At 44.8% G+C, this 21,148-nt stretch overlaps 1 protein-coding gene across 1 annotated transcript in view; it reads right to left on the bottom strand.

Moving 5' to 3' along the window:
- plcb1l (phospholipase C beta 1-like) overlaps positions 1-21,148 on the bottom strand; it is a 229,104-nt gene that overhangs the window by 151,734 nt on the left and 56,222 nt on the right. Inside the window, exon 3 of the mRNA XM_083790186.1 lies at positions 14,318-14,386. Coding sequence (XP_083646312.1) covers positions 14,318-14,386 — 69 coding nt within the window. The remainder of the gene's footprint in view (positions 1-14,317; positions 14,387-21,148) is intronic.

The following is a 21,148-nucleotide window of genomic DNA, read 5'->3' as shown; positions in this document are numbered from 1 at the left end:
CTATTTGAGGCCGTTCTTTTGTGTTGAGCAAAGACGCTTTGATTTTGCAAATATGAATTGATTCATAAGAAAGTAGGTTGGTACAGTACAACTTGCCAACAGTGATATAACTCTATGGGGACTGCATGATATGCCACAATTCTGGAAAAATTAAGCAATTCTGATACTCAATATTGTACTGATAATGTATTCACAAATGACTCTTTCACTGTTTTTAACTATTGTACTGTAATTATGCTTTAGAGCTAGAGAAATAAAAGTTAAATTAACTCATTAATGAAAATCAGACGATTAGTCAACATGATGAAAAACTATATTTGCAAAGCTCATTCCATCTACTGTAAAACGACGTGGATTGCAATGCGTGTCACAATGACTCATTTTTCTTTTATTGCGTTAAGCCCAATATTGCATGTTAAAGTACTGGAATAAATGAGTGGAAAGGTCAGGGTTAGGGCTGGAGTGGACATTGATTAGCGCATGGATCTGTGGCTTTAATGAGCGGACATATATACGAAGAGCGTGAGGAATGGCGTGTCACCTTCTTGCGTCCTCTGTGGTTTGATCCACTCTGTGCAGCATGTCACGTATATGGAGTGGCTCATTAGAAGTAGCTGTGCTTTGTTTACCGGACCCCAAGGCTGATGCAGATCTGGAGCCCACCAGTCAAACGAAGGTTAGCTCTTCTTGTCACACGGACAAGCCAATCTAATCACCGTGAATGATGAACGAGGGGGTGGACGCATGCTAATTGTCATCCGTGACCACGAGGACACCGGGCGATCTAATCGGGGCTTCTTCGTAGAATGTGTGTGTAGTGTACACGCGTGTGAGTGTGTGTGACTCTTATCTCTGTGCATGTGTAATGAACGTGTAAATAGTGCGTTTGAGGCTTTGTTTTCATTGTGTGTGTGTGTGTGTGTGTGTGTGTGTGTGTGTGTGTGTGTGTGTGACTGTGTGTGTGAGTGTGTGCCTCTGCATTTGTATTCACTGTTTAGAGAGTGGTGTGTGTGCCGTGTGTGTGCCTCTGCATTTGTTGTATTCACTGTTTAGAGATTGGTGTGTGCGTGTGAGTGTGAGTGTGCGTGTGCACTCGTATATGCCCGTATGCCTGTGTCCCTAGCAAACATATTTCATGTTTGAGTTCATGTTGTGTGTGCGTGCGTGCGGGCAGCGCAGACGTATGAATCATAACCGGGAAGCCGTGGGCGGGCTGACATGAGTTAAACGGAGCTCAGACGAGCCACGAGTGGCCCCACATGCTGCCATGTTTCTACGAGCACCGACGTTACTGATGCAGAGCGCAGTCAGACACCGCCCCCACCTGAACGCAGCCCTTCTGTAGAAGCAGCATCTCCAACAGAAACAGCCCATAAAATAATATAAAGCCTTTACGTGCCACCTAGAGCCTGCTTCCAGGCAATGGGGCCGTGTCTGCGCCTGATACTGTTCTTCCAGGCAATGGGGCCGTGTCTGCGCCTGATACTGTTCTTCCAGGCAATGGGGCCGCCGTGTCTGTGCCTGATACTGTTCGGCAGAAGATGCCGAGCTCTAAGTCGGAAAATAAAAGCCTGTGTAGATGTTGTCACCGTGCCAATATCTCCACTCGTCTTAAGTGCCCTGGCACTCGCACGTGTGTGTGTGTATGTGTGTGTGCATGCGTGTATGTGTGTGTGCATGCGTGCATGCGTGCGCTTGTTTTCTGCCGTTTACATGAATGCACGTATCACTGTAAACTCTATAGAAGGCATAAAAGACTCTGAAAACAGATGTTCTAAAAATAGAAGCAAAGTACTGCTGCATTATAAAAGGGTTAGGTAAGTAGTGTAAATTACAGCGGTGTGATAGCGAATAAACGCAACACAAGAAACTACAGAGAGCAGTATCTCCACCTTAATGCGGCAGTCTTTGTATTTCTAGCCATTGTAAAGTATTGTTTTGTCATTCATTTGTAAAAGGAGAACTTCATCCATTTTCCCCCCTAACATCATATAATTGCTCATTATAAGGCCCAAACCGTACCAATGCAACTCCTTGAAACTGCCATTGTTGGGGATCATGGTTTCACGCAACTACTCTGAACCGTTTGGTGGCAAGGAGTTGAATGGCGAATCATTGGGCGTTTGGGCCTTATAAGATGGCAGCATTTCTCTCTATACTCACTCAGAGGAGGCCTATGGATTCTTCACCCTCCCAGTGACTGATTGTGGGGGTTAGCAGAGATGGAGTACTTGTAGGGAGGCCGGGGAATTGGGAATTGGCTATACTAAATGCAGGGGAGAAAATGTTTTTCTTTTGTCTTGAAGGGCCATGTTTTGCACAATAACAGTCTTTCCATTATGTCTGCCCACGATCTCTGTGATTCATACAGTACGTTTGTTTACCCCAGTCACTGATACTAAAATCTGATATTTTGTTTTTCTATGAATCTGTGACCATAAACTGTTATAAAACGAAAATGAAAAGATTTTGAAAAGAAAAGAAAGAGGAGGCCTATGGAGTGTGGACAGTTCAGAAACCCGCCTACCAGTGACATCTTCGGTAGGCAGGTTTGGTAATTTCTTTCTTTAAATTTCATTCATTCATTCATTTTTATAATAATAACTAGAATTTTGCGGGCCTTCGGCCCGCTCATCCTAGCGCCACGTGTCACAAATGGAAAGAAGGCAATAGCGGGAGGTTGATACCTCTATACTGTTTTAGTTTTAGTTTTTTTTTTACTTTACTTTTTTTTTACTTGACCCAGCAACCTGGCTGACTGGCCCTATTGTTTGTTTTGCTTGTTTGTCTAAATGCAAGCATGGCAAGTGGCAATGTTTCTATACACCAAGTTGCTTGGATGTCGTAAATGTGGCAACCTAGAGGGAATAGTATACTGTACTCGTCTGTACTGTACTGTAGTCCTCTGCACTGTCCTGTCCTGTCCTGTCCTGCGCTGTGCTGCGCTGCACTGCACTGTACTGTACTATGCTGTACTCCACTGTACTGTACTGTACTGTACTGTACTGTACTGTACTGTACTGTACTGTACTGTACTGTACTGTACTGTACTGTACTGTACTGTACTGTACTGTACTGTACTGTACTGTACTGTACTGTACTGTATGGTTCGGTACCATAATGTACCGTACTGTACCGTATTGAAGCATACTGGACCGTACTGTATCATACTGAACTGTGCCATACTGTGCTATACTGTGCTGTACAATACTGTCCCATACTGTACTGTACTGTGCTGTGCCTTACCATACTGTACTGTGCTATACTGTGCTGCTGTGCCCTGCGTATGTGTGCGCGCACGTGCGTGTGTGTGTATGTGTGTGTGTGTGTGCAGTGAAAAGGGGAGGTGCCGGGGAATGAGGAAGTTGTGATGTAATTTGCATCACAGCAAAATGTTGCGCAATAACAGTGTGGCCCAGGCCGTAGCGTAACGGTCTGGGCACCGGACTGGTAATCCAGTCGCAGTGTGCCGCGGGTTCGACTCCCGGACCCGACACGGCCTTTACTGCATGTCATCCCCCCATCTCTCTCCCGTTTCCTGTCAGCCTACTGTCTGTCCCTTCAAAAATCAATAAAAAGGCGTAAGCCGCAAAAAAATATCTTAAAAAAAAAAAAAAAAAACAGTGTGTCTGACAAAAGTAATATTTGTACAGTAAATATGGCAGTTGTGGGGAAGCGATGTAGTGCATATGGATTCGGGTGGCGTGCGGGATCTTTTTGTGCATGGAGAGATGTGTGCTAACGGAGTGGTTTGGTAGGAGAAGGAGAACGAATAAACGACCATGTGCTTGTGTACCCCCTTTCTATTAGGGTAGAAGGATGTGTACCCCCTTTATATTAGGGTAGAAGGATAATGCAAGAGCATATAGAAACAGAATACAAAAACCTTGCATTAATAAAAATGAACAATAAAAAAATCCCTACCGATGATTGATGTCGCTCGTAGGCAGGTTTCCGAACTGTCCACAGTCCAGAGTGAGCAGACAGAAACAGTGCCATGTTATAATGAACATTAGTGAGGACCAATCCAATTACATGAAGATATGGTTGAGAATGGGTGAAGTGGTCCTTACATTTTTTTTCCCTCCCATTTTGACAAGGACGGATTACATCAATGATGGATTACAACGATGATGTGATGGATTACCATCAATGCCGTGATGGATTACATCAGTGATGGATTAGGTCAGAAATGGATGGGTAGGGGCCACGACATCACACCAGTCCTCCATGACCTCCCACTCACTGGCTCTCCCTCCCAGTCAAGCACAGAATTGATTTAAAAATGCTAATGACCACCTGCCTGGCCCTCGACAACCAGGCCTACCCCCGCTACCTCTCTGAACTCCTCTACCGTCCTCTACACGCCCACCTCCCACTCCCTCAGGTTGGGGTAATACCATAACCTCCCCCAGGACATCCCCAGGCCACCCCTCCGCCTTATGGAACCCACTGTCAGCTCACATCAAAGCTGCAGACTCCCCCCCCCCCCCCCTTCCGTTTTTGAGGGGCTCCTACAGGTTTAATGTTTGTCTTTAGTTTAGTGTCTGTTTTGTAAATGCATTGACAATGAAGGGAAAGGTACGTCATAATGTGTCATTTACGTCACATTGTCTCTTTATTGATAATGGCGTTTGTGTTTGCACCGTTTGTTTTACATCACCATTACATCACCTAATCAACATGAGTTAGATTTTAATATATTAGCGCCCCTCACTTCACATTTTTAACCTTTACTTCAATAGTTTCCTTTTTACCTACCGCAGTTCTTTCCTAATAAAGTTGTTTTAATTTTGTACTCAGATAAGTGCTATATAAATTGTATTATGTATTATTATTAGGGATGCACCGAAAATTCGTCCACCGAAAATATTCGGCCGAAAATGGCTAAAAATGTATTTTCCGCCTATTCGGTTTCAGCTCAAATAAGCCGAAAAATATCACAGATTTAGTGGTCCTAAAGTTGTGAATCGATATAATTCAACTAAACTGCGGGAAAAACACAGATGTACAAGCCCAAAGCGCTGTGCATTGCGACGGGTAGATAACTTGTAGATCTGCTACTTTCAGCGCAGGAAGGGCGCATACTTATGACGCTCTTTAACTATGCATCAGCAGCCAGCGACGCTGCGACACAGTGCGACAGTCACAACACACTAGCAGCAGACGGAATGCACAGACAGATCCGACACAACTTTATTGCACACATCTGTGCTTTCATCCACGCTTCCATAGCCTTTTAAATCTTATTTCCCATCCACGGGCACAAGCAGTGATATCAGTGCAGCTTCCACCCGATCTGTGGTGGTGTTCTGTTGTCTGACGAGGGAAGCTACTAGCTAGCATGGGAGCTAACGTTACACACGAGTTACACACTCGCTGCTGCGTTTACACGGGCAGACACAAAGACGAATGGGAATATCATTTGGAGCATTAACAATGAATGATACTGTATCGTTTCGTCTGCCCGTGTTTAATGGTCAGGGTTTCACTGTCCACAGCAGGCAGACCTGTCAAAACTATGCACTTCCCAAAAGTCAGAGACATGCCACCACCTATAAATTCAAACCCACCTCTGGAATATTGCTATCTCATTCCACTTTAATATAATGATTAATTGAGATTAATTAATCACAGCCTCAAATTAATTAGATGTTTTTTAATGGACCCATAAGTGTTTATTATTTAAGTTAGGTTTTGCCATAATCAGGTAGCTTTACAACAAAGATGTATTCGGCTATTCGGTTTTCGGCCAACTGATTCCTATATTCGGTATTCGGTTTCGGCCAAGAATTTCCCTTTCGGTGCATCCCTAATTATTATTATTATTATTATTATTATTATTATTATTATTATTATTATTATTATTATTATTATTATTAGTATTAGTAGTAGTAGTATTACCTTGTACTGTACAAATGGCGGTACAGTACAGTGGTTATATCCTTTAAAGATGGAGTGCCACCATTTTTGTATTTTTCCAGTTTTTCATGTGTCTATGAGATGACAGTACTTAATTAGACAGACTGGAGTTGTTTTTATGTGCAATTGTGTATTGACTTTGTATTTAGGGTTTCTTCCTGGAGGCTGAACCCTTGACAGTCAAACGGGCCAATGAAGTAAACAGTAATATAGTGGCACCACACTATCAGCCTCTCCCCTAACCCCTCCCCCTTTATCATACAACTACAGCTGTGGGTGCGGCTTCAGTTCAGGTGGATCACCACCCATCACCACCCACCAGGCAAACCAGGCATACTTAATGAACTGGTGGGCGTGTCCACATAAAAGCATTATTTTAACAAATACTGTACACTTTTTGGAAAAAGTTCTTCCCCCTTATATTGTAATAATACCTGATGATCATGTTTTAGGTTGGAAAAAAATGGTGGCACTCCATCTTTAAGTGTAAACCACAACTGAACATGAATTATGGATTCAAAAGGGACAACCTTTCCACTGATATCTCTCTCCATCCTGTTCCTATATGACCAGACATGCCCTGGGGGAGCCATGTGGCTTGTGATCAATATTTATCTCCACAGTATGTCATTGATTTTCATGAGATGGCATGCACTTGATTCCCATGCACTATTCCAGTCGCGTTCACGGTTCACTATAAGCGTTAACCCATTCTGAACGGGCACCCATTTTGGTGTCGGCATCATGTTATGCTTTAGCTATTGAAAAATAGCAGATCTACAAGCTCATATCGCGCCACCGAGTGGCGCGATACGAGCTTGTAGGTCTGCTATTTTAGAAAAATCGAAGAACGACTGACATTTTTAGAATCTGATCTCAGGTCAGAATGGGTTAATCAGACCAGTGGGTGTCCAGTGGAAACCTCGTATGAATCTGATCTCAGGTCAGAATGGGTTAACTACTGTGCGCTTATACCACATTGTCCCGAATATAAGACAACTATGATTATAAGACGGCCCCCATTTTTCAAGACTCATTTGTGGAGAAAGAACATTGAATGTCAAATAGCCTAGTCCCGATTATAATATGACCCCGTTTCTTAGGATATTTCCATTGGAAAAAACTTATATTCAGGCCAATACGGTATTTGTATGTTTTATGTTTGCGTTTGTTTTTGTGTGCTGATGTGATGAATGCCATATCATATTCACAGCATAAAGACACATACAAAAGTGTTCATTTAACTCAGTGTACAACGCTACTTTTAAGTTAAATTGAAACCCGGGATTATATACTGTAGTGCATATAGTGCAGTGGTGTAGTCTACCGTTATACTGCCCACATTTATTGGAGAAAAAAACGTATACTGTCTGCGACAGTGACAGTGTGACACCAAAGAATTTGAGATTCTGGCCCCCTTTCTGTTCATTGTAGAGATGGACCATGCACTGAGACTCACAATCAATGGCAGAGGAGGAGGCACTGGGGTTCACTCTGGTCCCGAGGAAGTCAAAGCAAGTACACCCCATCATGGTCACTGACCCCGACAGTAGAGAAAGGAAGGGAACTACTGTTGGCAGTAGAAATGGAGTGCAGGAAGAGCGGCCTCAAGCTCCATGCCAAGAAAACAACAGTAATGACAGTCAACACAGAGGACAAAAGCATTGCCACTGCTCAAGCCAGTCGAGGACTTCAAATACCTCGAGGCCTGGACAGCCTCAACTGAACAGGACCTGAAGGTCCTCCTGGAATGACATGGGAGAAGACCTTAAGAGGCGGCTGTGGAGTCAGTGCTGCTGTTATGTATGAGGCTGAGATATGGACCCTCACAGCACAACAGGAAAGAGCCCTGGATGGAATCTAGAATGTTATGAATAGCACTAGATGTCACATGGACGGACCGCATCAGAAATGTAGACCTCTATGGCAGGGGTGTCCAAACGTTTTTCAAAGGGGGCCATAGGCATATTAGAAAATATTAAAACACCCAAGGGCCATCTCCTGACATAATGTACCTTCGGACTAACAAAGTCACATACAGTACATACAGTATGCATCACATTTTAACGATTCTCTTTAACTATCATCTTCAATATTTAACTGTGAACAAAAAGTGTAGCTCAGCCTTTTTTCAGCCATACTGTATGTCACATTACCAATGAGGCCTTAAGTATGTTTCACCAGTTTCAATTGAAACGGGCCTCCACCCTCAGGGGGGCCTCCAAGCTCCAACTGAACGTCAGGTGTCAGTCAACCCCCACCACTCTTGGCCCTCTCTCTCTCTCTCTCTCTCTCTCACTGCCTTGCTCTCTCCCACAATGTTAATGTTAAGTTAGTAAAGTTACACCTATTTTATGTAAATAACATGGTAAAATGTGCAGCATTGGGAGGTAAAGGGGAGACACTTTAATTGTGAAGGGACGACAGGATGAGGAAAGGTGGTGTTGTTGCTAATTGTCGAGAGTAATGGCTGCGTGTGATATTGAACAGTCAAACTATTCGTATCAATATACGGCTGTATCAACAAAATAATGATGTCATGGGTATATGGGGGCCTCATATTTGGTCTTGAAACGGGCCTCCAGATTCCTAAGGCCGCCCCTGAATGTAACCAGACGAGGAAGGCAAAACACAAAAAAAAAAAAGGAAATACAAGGAACAAGGAACACTGACAAATTATACTCTGGGAAGTGCCCAGGTTAAAAAACTGTAGGTAAAATGTCCCATACTGTTGGGAAGCTGAGGGCTTTATCAAATTAGACTCAGGGCCACTTTTGGCCTGCACTTTGGACACCCATGCTCTATGGGGACATACCACGGGTCACAGAGAGTCAGAGAGAGAACGATATGCTCTATGGGGACATACCACGGGTCACAGAGAGTCAGAGAGAGAACGATATGCTCTATGGGGACATACCACGGCTCACAGAGAGTCAGAGAGAGAACGATATGCTCTATGGGGACATACCACGGGTCACAGAGAGTCAGAGAGAGAACGATATGCTCTATGGGGACATACCACGGCTCACAGAGAGTCAGAGAGAGAACGATATGCTCTATGGGGACATACCACGGGCCACAGAGAGTCAGAGAGAGAACGATATGCTCTATGGGGACATACCACGGGTCACAGAGAGTCAGAGAGAGAACGATATGCTCTATGGGGACATACCACGGGTCACAGAGAGTCAGAGAGAGAACGATATGCTCTATGGGGACATACCACGGGCCACAGAGAGTCAGAGAGAGAACGATATGCTCTATGGGGACATACCACGGGTCACAGAGAGTCAGAGAGAGAACGATATGCTCTATGGGGACATACCACGGGTCACAGAGAGTCAGAGAGAGAACGATATGCTCTATGGGGACATACCACGGGTCACAGAGAGTCAGAGAGAGAACGATATGCTCTATGGGGACATACCACGGGCCACAGAGAGTCAGAGAGAGAACGATATGCTCTATGGGGACATACCACGGGTCACAGAGAGTCAGAGAGAGAACGATATGCTCTATGGGGACATACCACGGGTCACAGAGAGTCAGAGAGAGAACGATATGCTCTATGGGGACATACCACGGCTCACAGAGAGTCAGAGAGAGAACGATATGCTCTATGGGGACATACCACGGGTCACAGAGAGTCAGAGAGAGAACGATATGCTCTATAGGGACATACCACGGGTCACAGAGAGTCAGAGAGAGAACGATATGCTCTATGGGGACATACCACGGGTCACAGAGAGTCAGAGAGAGAACGATATGCTCTATGGGGACATACCACGGGTCACAGAGAGTCAGAGAGAGAACGATATGCTCTATGGGGACATACCACGGGTCACAGAGAGTCAGAGAGAGAACGATATGCTCTATGGGGACATACCACGGGTCACAGAGAGTCAGAGAGAGAACGATGAGACTGGCAGGGCACTGCGTCAGGCACGAGCAGAACTTGAGGCAAGTCAATTGACCCCTATGGGAGCCAACCCAGGGCAAAGGCAGGAGGGGAAAGAAACGCACCACCTACGTAGACGGACTGCAACGTGACAGCTTAGCTAACAACACTGTAGCGCTCAAGAACCTGATGTTAGATAGGAAAGTGTGGAGGGCAGCGAATCAATAGCAATCCAGGAGTCCCAAGTTGGTGTCGGCTAGACCTCCCTCTCACAGTGACTAGTAACTAACTGTCTGCTAATCATTTCATCCATTGACCACGTGTGACCCGTCTAAAAGACCACCTCTGGAAAACCTATTTACATCACTGCATCGGTATTATGTCCTCCACGATCCCACACAAACTGTGTTTGATTCAGAGTGTCCTCGAAGGCCTCAGCAACCTATATATAATAACGGCAGCAACAGCAACAACACTACAGCAACAATAAAAGAACGGTTTCACTTTTTTTTTTTACCGTGCATTTGTCCACATTTTGCACTGCCAACGAAAAGCTATTTTCATCTATTAAGCTTCAAGGTTTAACAGCCCAGAGTCAAGTGAAATGAAGCGTCTGGACATTGTGTTGCTGTGGAGAGGCGTGCAATAGAAGCAAATGCTGTCCATTTACAGCGAGACGCTGTGTGTCATGATGATGAGGCTTGTTGCCTCGCGTCCTCCTCTAACCTCCTGTCGTGTCTCTACGTTGCTCTCACTTTCCTATAGGCGTGCAACAGTTAATCCATCTAATCGATCATTATATATAATGTAAGAGAGAGCATATAACTCCCATCCTCGCCTCTCTCCACTGGCTGCCAGTGAACTTTAGAATCCAGTTCAAGGTTCTGCTTTTTACTTTTAAAGCTTTAAGTGGTCTCGACCCCTCCATACCTCTCTGAGCTCCTCCACCCCTACTCTCCCTCCCGCTCCCTCAGGTCAGCTGACCTGATGCTGCTAGAGGTCCCGAGGGCGAAGCGGAAGCTTAGAGGGGACAGAGCTTTTTCAATCGCTGCCCCCAAGCTCTGGAACGACCTTCCCCTGCAACTTAGGCAGGCCCCCTCTCTGGCCATTTTTAAAACCTCACTGAAAACGCACTTTTATTCTTTGGCTTTTAACACAGCATGAGACCTCTGTTCCTGAACTTGTTTCCCCCCCCCCTCCTTTTCTTGTTTTGTGTGTTGTCTTTGTATTCTGTGTTTTTAGTCTATGTGTTTACTTACTGTTTTACCTATGTACTGTACAGCACTTTGTGGCAGCTATGGTTGTTTTAAATGTGCTATATAAATAAAGTTGAGTTGAGTTGAGTTGAGTTGATCAATCATCATACTATAATTAACCGAATGTCTGAGTGTGTGTGTGTGTGTGTGTGTGTGTGTGTGTGTGTCCGTGTGTGTGTCTGTCAGAAACAGTGCCGTAACTCCTTACTGCCTGCACCAATCACTCCCACACACAGGCATTGACCATATCAAGGGGCGTAACGAAGCCCTTTTTTCGATTTGACACATTAATGATTATTAATTAATTTATTAGTCAATTACAAACGCACCCGGGCGCAGTACCCTTCACGGCCACAAGGGGGCTCACAACGGGTAAGGACTAGTAATTATAATATATCATTTTATATCTCCAACTATGTGTGTGTACGTACTTCTGTATACATCTGTAATCCACGTAACTCGGAAACCATTCGCCCCACCGACTTCAAATTTGACACACACATTCCACCCCACCACAGGGGATGCAGTGCCCGGTGTCGAGTCGGTCGGACCCACGGTTGTCCAGAACCGCCCCAAAAAGGCCTCTGCCCGGGCTCTGCACAGGACCCCTGCCCAGTGTCCATGCATATATGGAGCTGGCCTGTTCTGACATCATTCTGACGTCTGCATAGACTCCATATTTGGGCATGCCTGACACAGAACTCCATATATGGGCATAATAGGGACACAGACATAAAATATGGGTGGGCATGCATTTACAACTTGCATCGTTCCATGTAGGCCAGTGCCCAACGGGCACCGCTTTAGAGGATCCAATGGGCACCGCTCTAGTATATAAAATATCGATAATCGGACTACAGAAAATAGCAGTTTTACAGTGTGTCACATTACAATCATCGGCACTACAGAATTACCCAATCTCCATAACATCTACACCACTCGCTGTATGAAAAAAGCCCATAACATCATGGAAGACACCAGCCACCCCGCAAATACCCTGTTCAAACTACTCCCCTCCAAAAAACGCTACCAGAGCATCAAATCTCGTACCACCCGTCTCAGTAACAGTTTTTACCCCCAGGCAGTCAGGCTGCTGAACAGCTGACCTTGAACTGTATTGCACTTCACTTCACTTGCACTTTTCTTTTCCTGTTTTTGTCTTTTCTTGCACTATAGATGTTTGTTTATGTCCTGTGTGTGTATGTAAGACTGAGAGTGCTCTGAGCAAAATAAATTTCATTGTATGTATACTCTGTATCTATACAAATGACAAATAAACCTGAACCTGAACCTGAATGCGTTGTGACTTGTGAGCTTATATAGATCGGCTATTTGCTGCCTATATTTTTGTGTGACACAAAGTATAAAACAGGGCTCAACGGTTTAACCCATTCTGACCTGAGATCAGATTCATACGAGGTTTCCGCCGGACACACACTGGTCTGATGAACCCATTCTGACCTGAGATCAGATTCTAAAAATGTCAGTCGCTCTTCGATTTTTCAAAAATAGCAGACCTACAAGCTCGTATCGCGCCACTCGGTGGCGCGATATGAGCTTGTAGATCTGCTATTTTTCAATAGCTAAAGCATAACATGATGCTGACACCAAAATGGGTGCCCGGTCAGAATGGGTTAACCAGACTATTCGATGTAGTCGATTAGGAGTCGATTATAAAAAATCAATTAGATTTGTTCATACATTGATATAAATATTTTTGCACTTCCCTTCCATCCTTCCAGCCGTGCTCCACCTTGTTGCTCACCGTCTGCTCTGCATGCAGGAGGGCTTTTTTTCCCACGAACTCATGGGCCCGTGCACGGGGCAGCTCTTTGCCTCGTCGTCACGTGCACGCACAGGGCTCTTCAGCCCTCCTCGCTCCCTTGGTGAGCTGTTTAGAAATGCATGAATCCTTCCGTGAACTACCGCTGCACCAGTGCTCCATCACTCACTCCCGCGAGCCAAGAGCTTTGTTGTGTGGGAACCACTATACAGTAATGTGTTGCACGCACGCACGCACGCACGCACGCACACACACACACCGATTTGTCTCTCGCTTGTTCACAGTTGGTGCTTTCTCTCATCTGCAAACTAGATCATAATGCTTCTGTAGCGAGCACGAGCACTGGGATTCAACAACCCCCCCCCCCCCCCCCTTATCTGGCAAATCAAATTGCACACGTCTCTCCTCCCTCTCTGCCATTGGTTTCCTGTCTGAAATAAAGCAGAAAAGAATGCCAAATATAGATCCCTACGCCCATGAGGCAAATTGTCTCATTATGTGGCCAGCGATGACAGCGGAATGGATAACAATGCAGTTTAGTGTTGCGCTGATCGCAGGCTATAAGTATGGGATAAAACGGCCGTGGCGACAACGTATTAGCACGCTGGTATTGACACATTCCTGGATGGGTTCCACGGCGGGAAACTGAGGCGTTCCTCTCTCTCCTCATGACCAATCAGTGAGGGTTTAAGTTTACTTATTGTCCATCCATCCATCCATCCATCCATCTTCAACCTGTATCTGTAGTCTGTAGTCTGGGTCACAGGGGCAACAGCTCCACCAGAGAGCTCCAGCCTTCCCTCTCCAGAGCAACATTACTGTAATAACTTCCTCCTGGGGGGATCCCGAGGCGTTCCAAGGCCAGTGAGTCGATGTAATCACTCCAACTGCGCCTCGGTCTGCCCCCCCGGGGTCTCCTCCTCCCAGTGGGACGTGCATCGAGGACCTCCCTAGGGAGACGCTCGAGAGGCATCCTAACCAGATGCCCGAACCACATACAATTGTTGTGGATACAAACACTGTAAATCAACAGACACCAGGGTGTTAAATGCAAAACACCAACATAGATACAGTCACACATAGGATACTGTGGATACTATGGTACGGAGATTGGTGCACGTGTCTACAGTCAGTCCTTTGTTGCAACCATGCACCTCTCCATGCACGTATATTCAGACTTCCGACCCACTAGCAGGTTTTGGACAGTCGGATGCTGATTTGTGATCAAGCCCACCCCTACTAGACAGCATTCTCTTGCTTGCCAAAAATAGACCCACACAGAGTACATCAAGGAAAACTCTCCTTTGCATTCACATCTGAAAAGAGCCCTTTCAAAGAAGAAATATGCTGTATGAATGCAAATATTTGTGTGACCGTTGCGTGTGTGTGATCTTTGTACTGTGTGTCTGTTGTACTGTATGCATAAATGCATTCTTCAGATGTGCATTGTGACCTCACCTTGGGCGTTTTCGTGCATTTCCCATTCCTGGCGTCCTTGATGTAGGCGATGTCCAGAAGGTCTGTCTCCTGTGCACAAGGACAAACAAACAAAAGACCAGAGATGTCAACATAGAGGTTAAAACACAAGGGGCTCCATTTTCGTTCGAGCATCCTAAATACAACATTTGGGGATTTAGCAGTGGGGAAGGGGTGTTCCCCCACTAAAGTTAAAGGTATTTTTTGGTTACCTGTCTAAATCCCTAAAACACCTCTGTTACCTGTCACTGTGACACATGCCATTGCCTTTAAGAGCCAGTTATGCCCCCTATAACTCTATGGTTATGCCCAGTGCTATATTGCTTCATAGCCTCATGGCCTATAGCCCATGGAAGAGTGATGTGTTGCTGCCTTGAAGTCTCACTTGTGCTGTTTTTCTTTTTGTTTTCACCCCCCGCACAGAGCCAAGAACACATCTTTTCATTCACAACTCGCTCAGATCTCGCTCATTTGAATTCCGGGCTTTCATTTGGTATATAGATCGTGCGTGTAGGCCGTCTCTACGAAACGGTATCAAGCGAAAAGGAAAGTTCGGTAAATCGGATTGAACCCCATTTGCCGCGCTATGGTGGTGATGAAACTGAACGAGCAAATGGAATCGCACACGCCGCACAATTCCTGGCACAAAGCCAAATAATTTCTTTGGCTATACAATTATTAAACACAATGGACACAAGGAAGTGGCAGGCACTCACTTCTGCCGACTATAGGGAAATTACAAAGAGATGCGTAAGAGAATAAGGAGAGATGACGCAGCCTGACTCCGTGGAGAGTGCAGTGTGCGCCGCTATACCAAACTAAATGTGGCATTACGGCATGACGAGTGATTTTAAACTCCACTATGCGCCTTCCCAAATGTGTGTGACCAAAAAAGCAAATTTAGAGGAAAGCGTGCCAACACGCCCATGACCACAGGCATGGCACAAATACCGGTGTCGGCATAATAGATAGCGGGTGACGCTGGACCGAAATACCATTAAGGGACAGAGCTAGCTCCCGGGCAGCGGCAGACCGTCGCGGGTAACGGCAGTGACGAAATGCTTCAGTTTAACCCTATTAAATCACATTTCCGATTTGCCGACAATTTGTGTTCATTTTTCAGAACATGGTTGGGTCGGATCAAGGCTGCTGATTCAGAGAGGTCCTCAAGCGGTTGGCTTACAATATTTTTCATTTTCTGAAGCAGTTTTTACATTTTTTTAAGTGATGGACACTCTGTTTACTTGCCCCAAAAGACCTAAGGCGGCAGAGAAGAAAACAAATTATTTGTTTTCTTTGTCCTTTAGCAGGCAAATGAAATGTGGTCTTTCCCAGATAACAGATGGTCTATCATTACACCCAAAGTATGTGTATGAAAATACCTGCCTGGTTTTGTCGTCGTGGTGATAACAATGGCAGCTTTATTTATGAGACTCAGATGGTGAACTTTCTGCAGGCATGAGGAGGACAACGCTGTGCGTATAGCCAACCACATTTCCTGTTAACGTTTTGTGTGTCTAAGACAGCTGGGGTTCCCAAACTTTTTCATGTCAAGTACCCCCAAATTGACACTAATTAGCCCTGTGGACCCCCATTTGAAAAGATATGCCAGGGACCCCCATAAGAGAAGATTTGTACGGCTCTAGCAGAGATTCTCAACCAGTTTAATTTCAAGGACCACCCAGTTTGACATGCATTAGTCTACGGACCCCCATTTCATCTCCCCATTCTATCTCTGGGACCCCCAATTTATATTGTAAAATCAATGTGAATTTAACTCTGAGAGGGTTCATTTGGTTCCACACTGAGTTACAGACCCATAAGGGTCAATTTGGTTCCAAACTATCATTTAGCTGGGGACCCCCTGGATCTCCCTTACAATTTACAACCCTTAACCCATTCTGACCGGGCACCCATTTTGGTGTCAGCATCATGTTATGCTTTAGCTATTGAAAAATAGCAGATCTACAAGCTCATATCGCGCCACCGAGTGGCGCGATATGAGCTTGTAGGTCTGCTATTTTTGAAAAAATCGAAGAACGACTGACATTTTTAGAATCTGATCTCAGTTCAGAATGGGTTAATCAGACCAGTGTGTGTCCAGTGGAAACCTCGTATGAATCTGATCTCAGGTCAGAATGGGTTAAGGACCCCCTGGGGGTCCCCGGACCCCACTTTGGGAACCACTGGTCTAAGATGTCTTTCTCATTCCAGTCACATCAGCGGCATTTTTCTAATTCACCGGTTCTCAGTGGTGGAAAAAGTACTCAAAGTGTTCACTTAAGTAAAAGTATCGATACTGCAATATAGAAATACTATATATATATAAAAGTCCGGAATTCAACATTTACTTGAGTAAAAGTACAAAAGTACTGGCTTCAAAATGTACCAAAAGTTAAACTAGTACTAATTGTGCAGAATGTCCCATTTTAAAGTTGTCAACTGTATAATGATCTTTTGGAAATAGTCGATCTACAAGCTCACAATGCGTCACATCATGACACATTGTGAGCTTGTGAATCGACAATTTACAAATGGCTGAAATGCATATAGGGCTGAAACCCCAACGAGTATACGTTGGGGTACGTACTGTATATACAGTATACGGACATGGGATATGACGCCGCCTAGCGTCGACGTCCGTATATGTACGTACCTGGGGAAAAAGAGTTAAGTACAGTACTTTAACCCTCTAACACCCGCATTAATTTCTACTTGCAAAAAATAGATTTCAACCTTACTAATTATATAATAATATAATAAATTAATAATTTACATTTGGGGGATATCTTTCACAATAATGAATAAAACATGTTCTAGACATTCTAATGATCACAAAAAAACATATATTACAATTATTGTACCTACTTCTATTAGGGTAAAGGTCAAAAGTCTTAGGTTAAAAAATGTTCAAAATCCAGACATTTTTAATTTGTGTGAATTTCAGCCTCTGTGGGGGGTATTTATATGCAAATATCATGACCAATGGCATTGAAATGGCATTGCAATGAACATCACTGATGACGTTTACGTGAAAAAAGAACAGAAAGAAATAATAATAATTTAGTAATTAATTAAAATAAATTTGTTGCTAAAAAGCAACACTGGGTCTTAGAGGGAATGTACTTAGTAACTTTCCACCAGCTGGTTCTCAACATGGGGTCCGGGGACCCCCACAGGTCCCTGAGGGGCTACAACTCCATAACTCAGAGAGCGTAGCTACAAATGGAACCAAATGGACCCGTGAGGTTCCATTTGCACACTGTAAATTAACAGTTAATGCACACAAACTATAAAGTTTGCAATTCAAAAGGTTGAGAATCACTCATCAATATTTACAGTATGAATACGCAAGGACTACAAGATGTCTCTCTGCCTGTACCTGTATATATTCCTGTGCCTATCATCACAATGATAACCTGGATACAGCATGCCATGTGTCACCATGCATGACCGACGCCACTGTAAGTAGGGCATGAGAACTGGACGCACACTGTCACGCATGCACACATTGAATGTGGATTAATGATTACTTAAATTAACTGGAATTACAGTATAAAAGTGATATGAAACTGAAATATTACACACACACACACACACAGGATACAGAGACTCACTCACTCACTCACTCACTCACTCACTCACTCACTCACTCACTCACTCACACACTCACACACTCACACACACACACACACACACACACACACACACACACACACACACACACACACACAACGGTTCCCTGTGCTGCTGAAGTGAGTGAGTCAGGTTGGTTGCCTGGTGGGTCTCAGCTGTGTGAGCAGCAGTCAATGGAGCAGGGGTAACTTTACACTGCACCAAAATGATGAGTGAAGCCCCTGTGTGTGTGTGTGTGTGTGTGTGTGTGTGTGTGTGTGTGTGTGCGTGTGTGTGCGTGTGTGTGCGTGTGTGTGTGTGTGTGTGTGTGCGTGTGTGTGCGTGTGTGTGTGTGTGTGTGTGTGTGTGTGTGTGTGTGTGTGTGTGTGTGTGTGTGTGTGTGTGTGTGTGTGTGTGTGCGTGTGTGCGTGTGTGTGTCTCTCTTTCTCTCTCTCCATCCGTCCCCTAATGAGAAGGGGCCACATCATGAATAGCAGCTATGATTTAACCACAAACAACTTCACCAGGGGCCTCTCACTTAACAGCATCATAAACATGGAGCGGAGCAGACCGTGACTGGACCGTACCACTCTTCCATTATTAATACAGACACCACATTTCTGCTGGTCTCCCCGGACACCCGGAACCGGCCTTGTGCATTCTACCGGAGTGACTCTCAGGCCACTACGCCGTCATCTAAAAATAAAAATAAATAAACCCTGGGTGGGTCAGATGGAGTTAACCCATTCTGACCTGAGATCAGATTCATACGAGGTTTCCGCCGGACACACACTGGTCTGATGAACCCATTCTGACCTGAGATCAGATTCTAAAAATGTCAGTCGCTCTTCGATTTTTCAAAAATAGCAGACCTACAAGCTCGTATCGCGCCACTCGGTGGCGCGATATGAGCTTGTAGATCTGCTATTTTTCAATAGCTAAAGCATAACATGATGCTGACACCAAAATGGGCGCCCGTTCAGAATGGGTTAAAGGGCCACTTCATCCCTTTTGCAACCAGATCTTATTTTAAATTATGTTTGGGAGACAAGAAACACTTTCCTTGGGTTTTTATATCGGTAATAATGTGTTTTTAGATATTGTATTTCAAAGTGTCTGTGATGTCACAGACACTGGCTTCACTTCCTTCCTGGACTACATGTTGTCTCAGTAAGATAGCCAGGCTCCCCAAGGTGGGGTGGGGTGAGTGCACCAAAGCATCATTGTATAATATTCCAGCAATCCAGTCAAACACACAGACTACATTATTTTTCTGCGTGGCCAACTTATCTAGCACAAATACTATTAACACTGACACTGACTGGCGCGTATTCAGAGCGTCAAGCTGTGACTCCGCCCACCCCCCGGGGACGTTGTGATTTGCTCTCGTTCACTGCAATGCAATTTGCGGCATTTCTAAAACAATATTGCGCAGAGTAGCGATTATCAAACGTATTTGCAATGCCATACGTTGAAAGATCTGTTGCCCGTGGACAAGGCACGCTATACCTCCGCAAGTTAGATATTATCGGCATAGATGTTTGTGTGTGATTTGTTATGTGATTAAGGATTGGACCAAGTTGCATTGGCAGCCATAGAAAGTTCTTACCCCGGGCTAAAACCTGACACAGTCTACCTCATCCTATCCACTAAGACATCTACAATACCCTTACTTTAAAACCCCCCAAATCTCCAATGTGGTTGGGCGGAGGTCTTTCTGCTACAAAGCCCCATTCGATTGGAACAACCTCCCTCTATATCTTAGATCCATCTCCTCATATAGTAGCTTCAGGACCTCCTTACATTCACATCTAGACTCAACTTGTCTATGCTTCTAACCTGACTGTAACCTTTTATGACCCTGAAATATTTGCACTGTGACCTTATCTACACTGTGTATTATGTGGTGGTTGGTGGTGTAGGTGGAAGATGGTGAGCAAGCTATTTGTGTATATATGTATGTATTTGTATATCTGTATGTATCTGTGTACTGCATAGTTTGTGTATTTGTGTACAGTATGCTTTTCTGTATTTTGTTTTTTATGGGTCCCTCTTGAAAATGAGATGCTGCATCTCAAGGGGCTGTCCCTTCAATAAAAATCTGAAATGTGACATTTGTGGGCGTTCCTCTATAGCGTGGTGTCAGTTTCTTCCAGCAGCGAAATGTCCATTTAAGGTGCAAAAAAAAACGGAGAGCCTTTCAAATGTACCGGAGAGAAGCTCCCCTACCATCAACTCCATGTCCTGAATAGAAATGAAGACGGGTTTAATTATTAAATTAAATTAAATAAAAAAAGTCTTGACTTTCTCCGGCATGTCAAGGAGGGAGCAGCCCTCCTCTGTCCCTGTGATATTGTGCCTGTCGAAGTCCTCTAAGGGGTCGAAACGCTGCAGCGCTCATTGTTGCCATTAATAAAGTAAGTCCAAGGAGCTCTAAAAATGATGTTTCTTCCTTCTCCTTGGTTCACGCCGTGATGCCCTGACGTCCAGCACCTGGCCTAAATACAGCCATGTGTACACAATCCTCTGTGTGAATGTGAACCATCCATCCATCCATCCATCCATCCATCCATCCATCCATCCACCAGCAGGTTCATTCATTGCATGCTAATTCTCTAGCCAGTAATGGGATTTGCAGCAGCAAATACATGCATACCCTGCATGACCACACTAAAGAGCCCTGCAGGCATCCATCCACACTCCACTAACCCCGTCCCTCAATCAGCCTGCACATCTCTCTCTCCCCCTCCCCCCCCTCCCCTCTCTCCAAGAACGAGAGGGGACATGATGTGGAAGATTTAGCAGGCCTAAAGTGTGTGTGTGTGTGTGTGTGTGTGTGTGAGTGTGTGTGTGTGTGTGTGTGTGTGTGTGTGTGTGTGTGTGTGTGTGTGTGTGTGTGTGTGTGTGTGTGTGTGTGTGTGTGTGTGTGTGTGTGTGTGTGTGTGTGTGTGTGTGTGTGTGTGTGTGTGTGTCCAGCCAGTGTTATCAGGGGGAGATGTGGATCAACAGGGGCTATATTCAATCTTCAGCCTCTATCTCAGTATCTGCACCTTCTCCAGGCAATAGTGGCAGACATACACACACACACACACACACACACACACACACACACACACACACACACACACACGTGCATATACGTTCCGCACGCATGCATGCACGCATGCATTCTCTCTCATGCGCGCAGGCATGCACAAG

The sequence above is a fragment of the Protomyctophum parallelum genome, assembly GCF_964188405.1.
Source record: "Protomyctophum parallelum genome assembly, chromosome: 19".
NCBI classification, from domain to species: domain Eukaryota; kingdom Metazoa; phylum Chordata; class Actinopteri; order Myctophiformes; family Myctophidae; genus Protomyctophum; species Protomyctophum parallelum.
The sequence above is the reverse complement of the archived record's forward strand: the minus strand, read 5'-3'. Positions and strand labels throughout refer to the sequence as shown.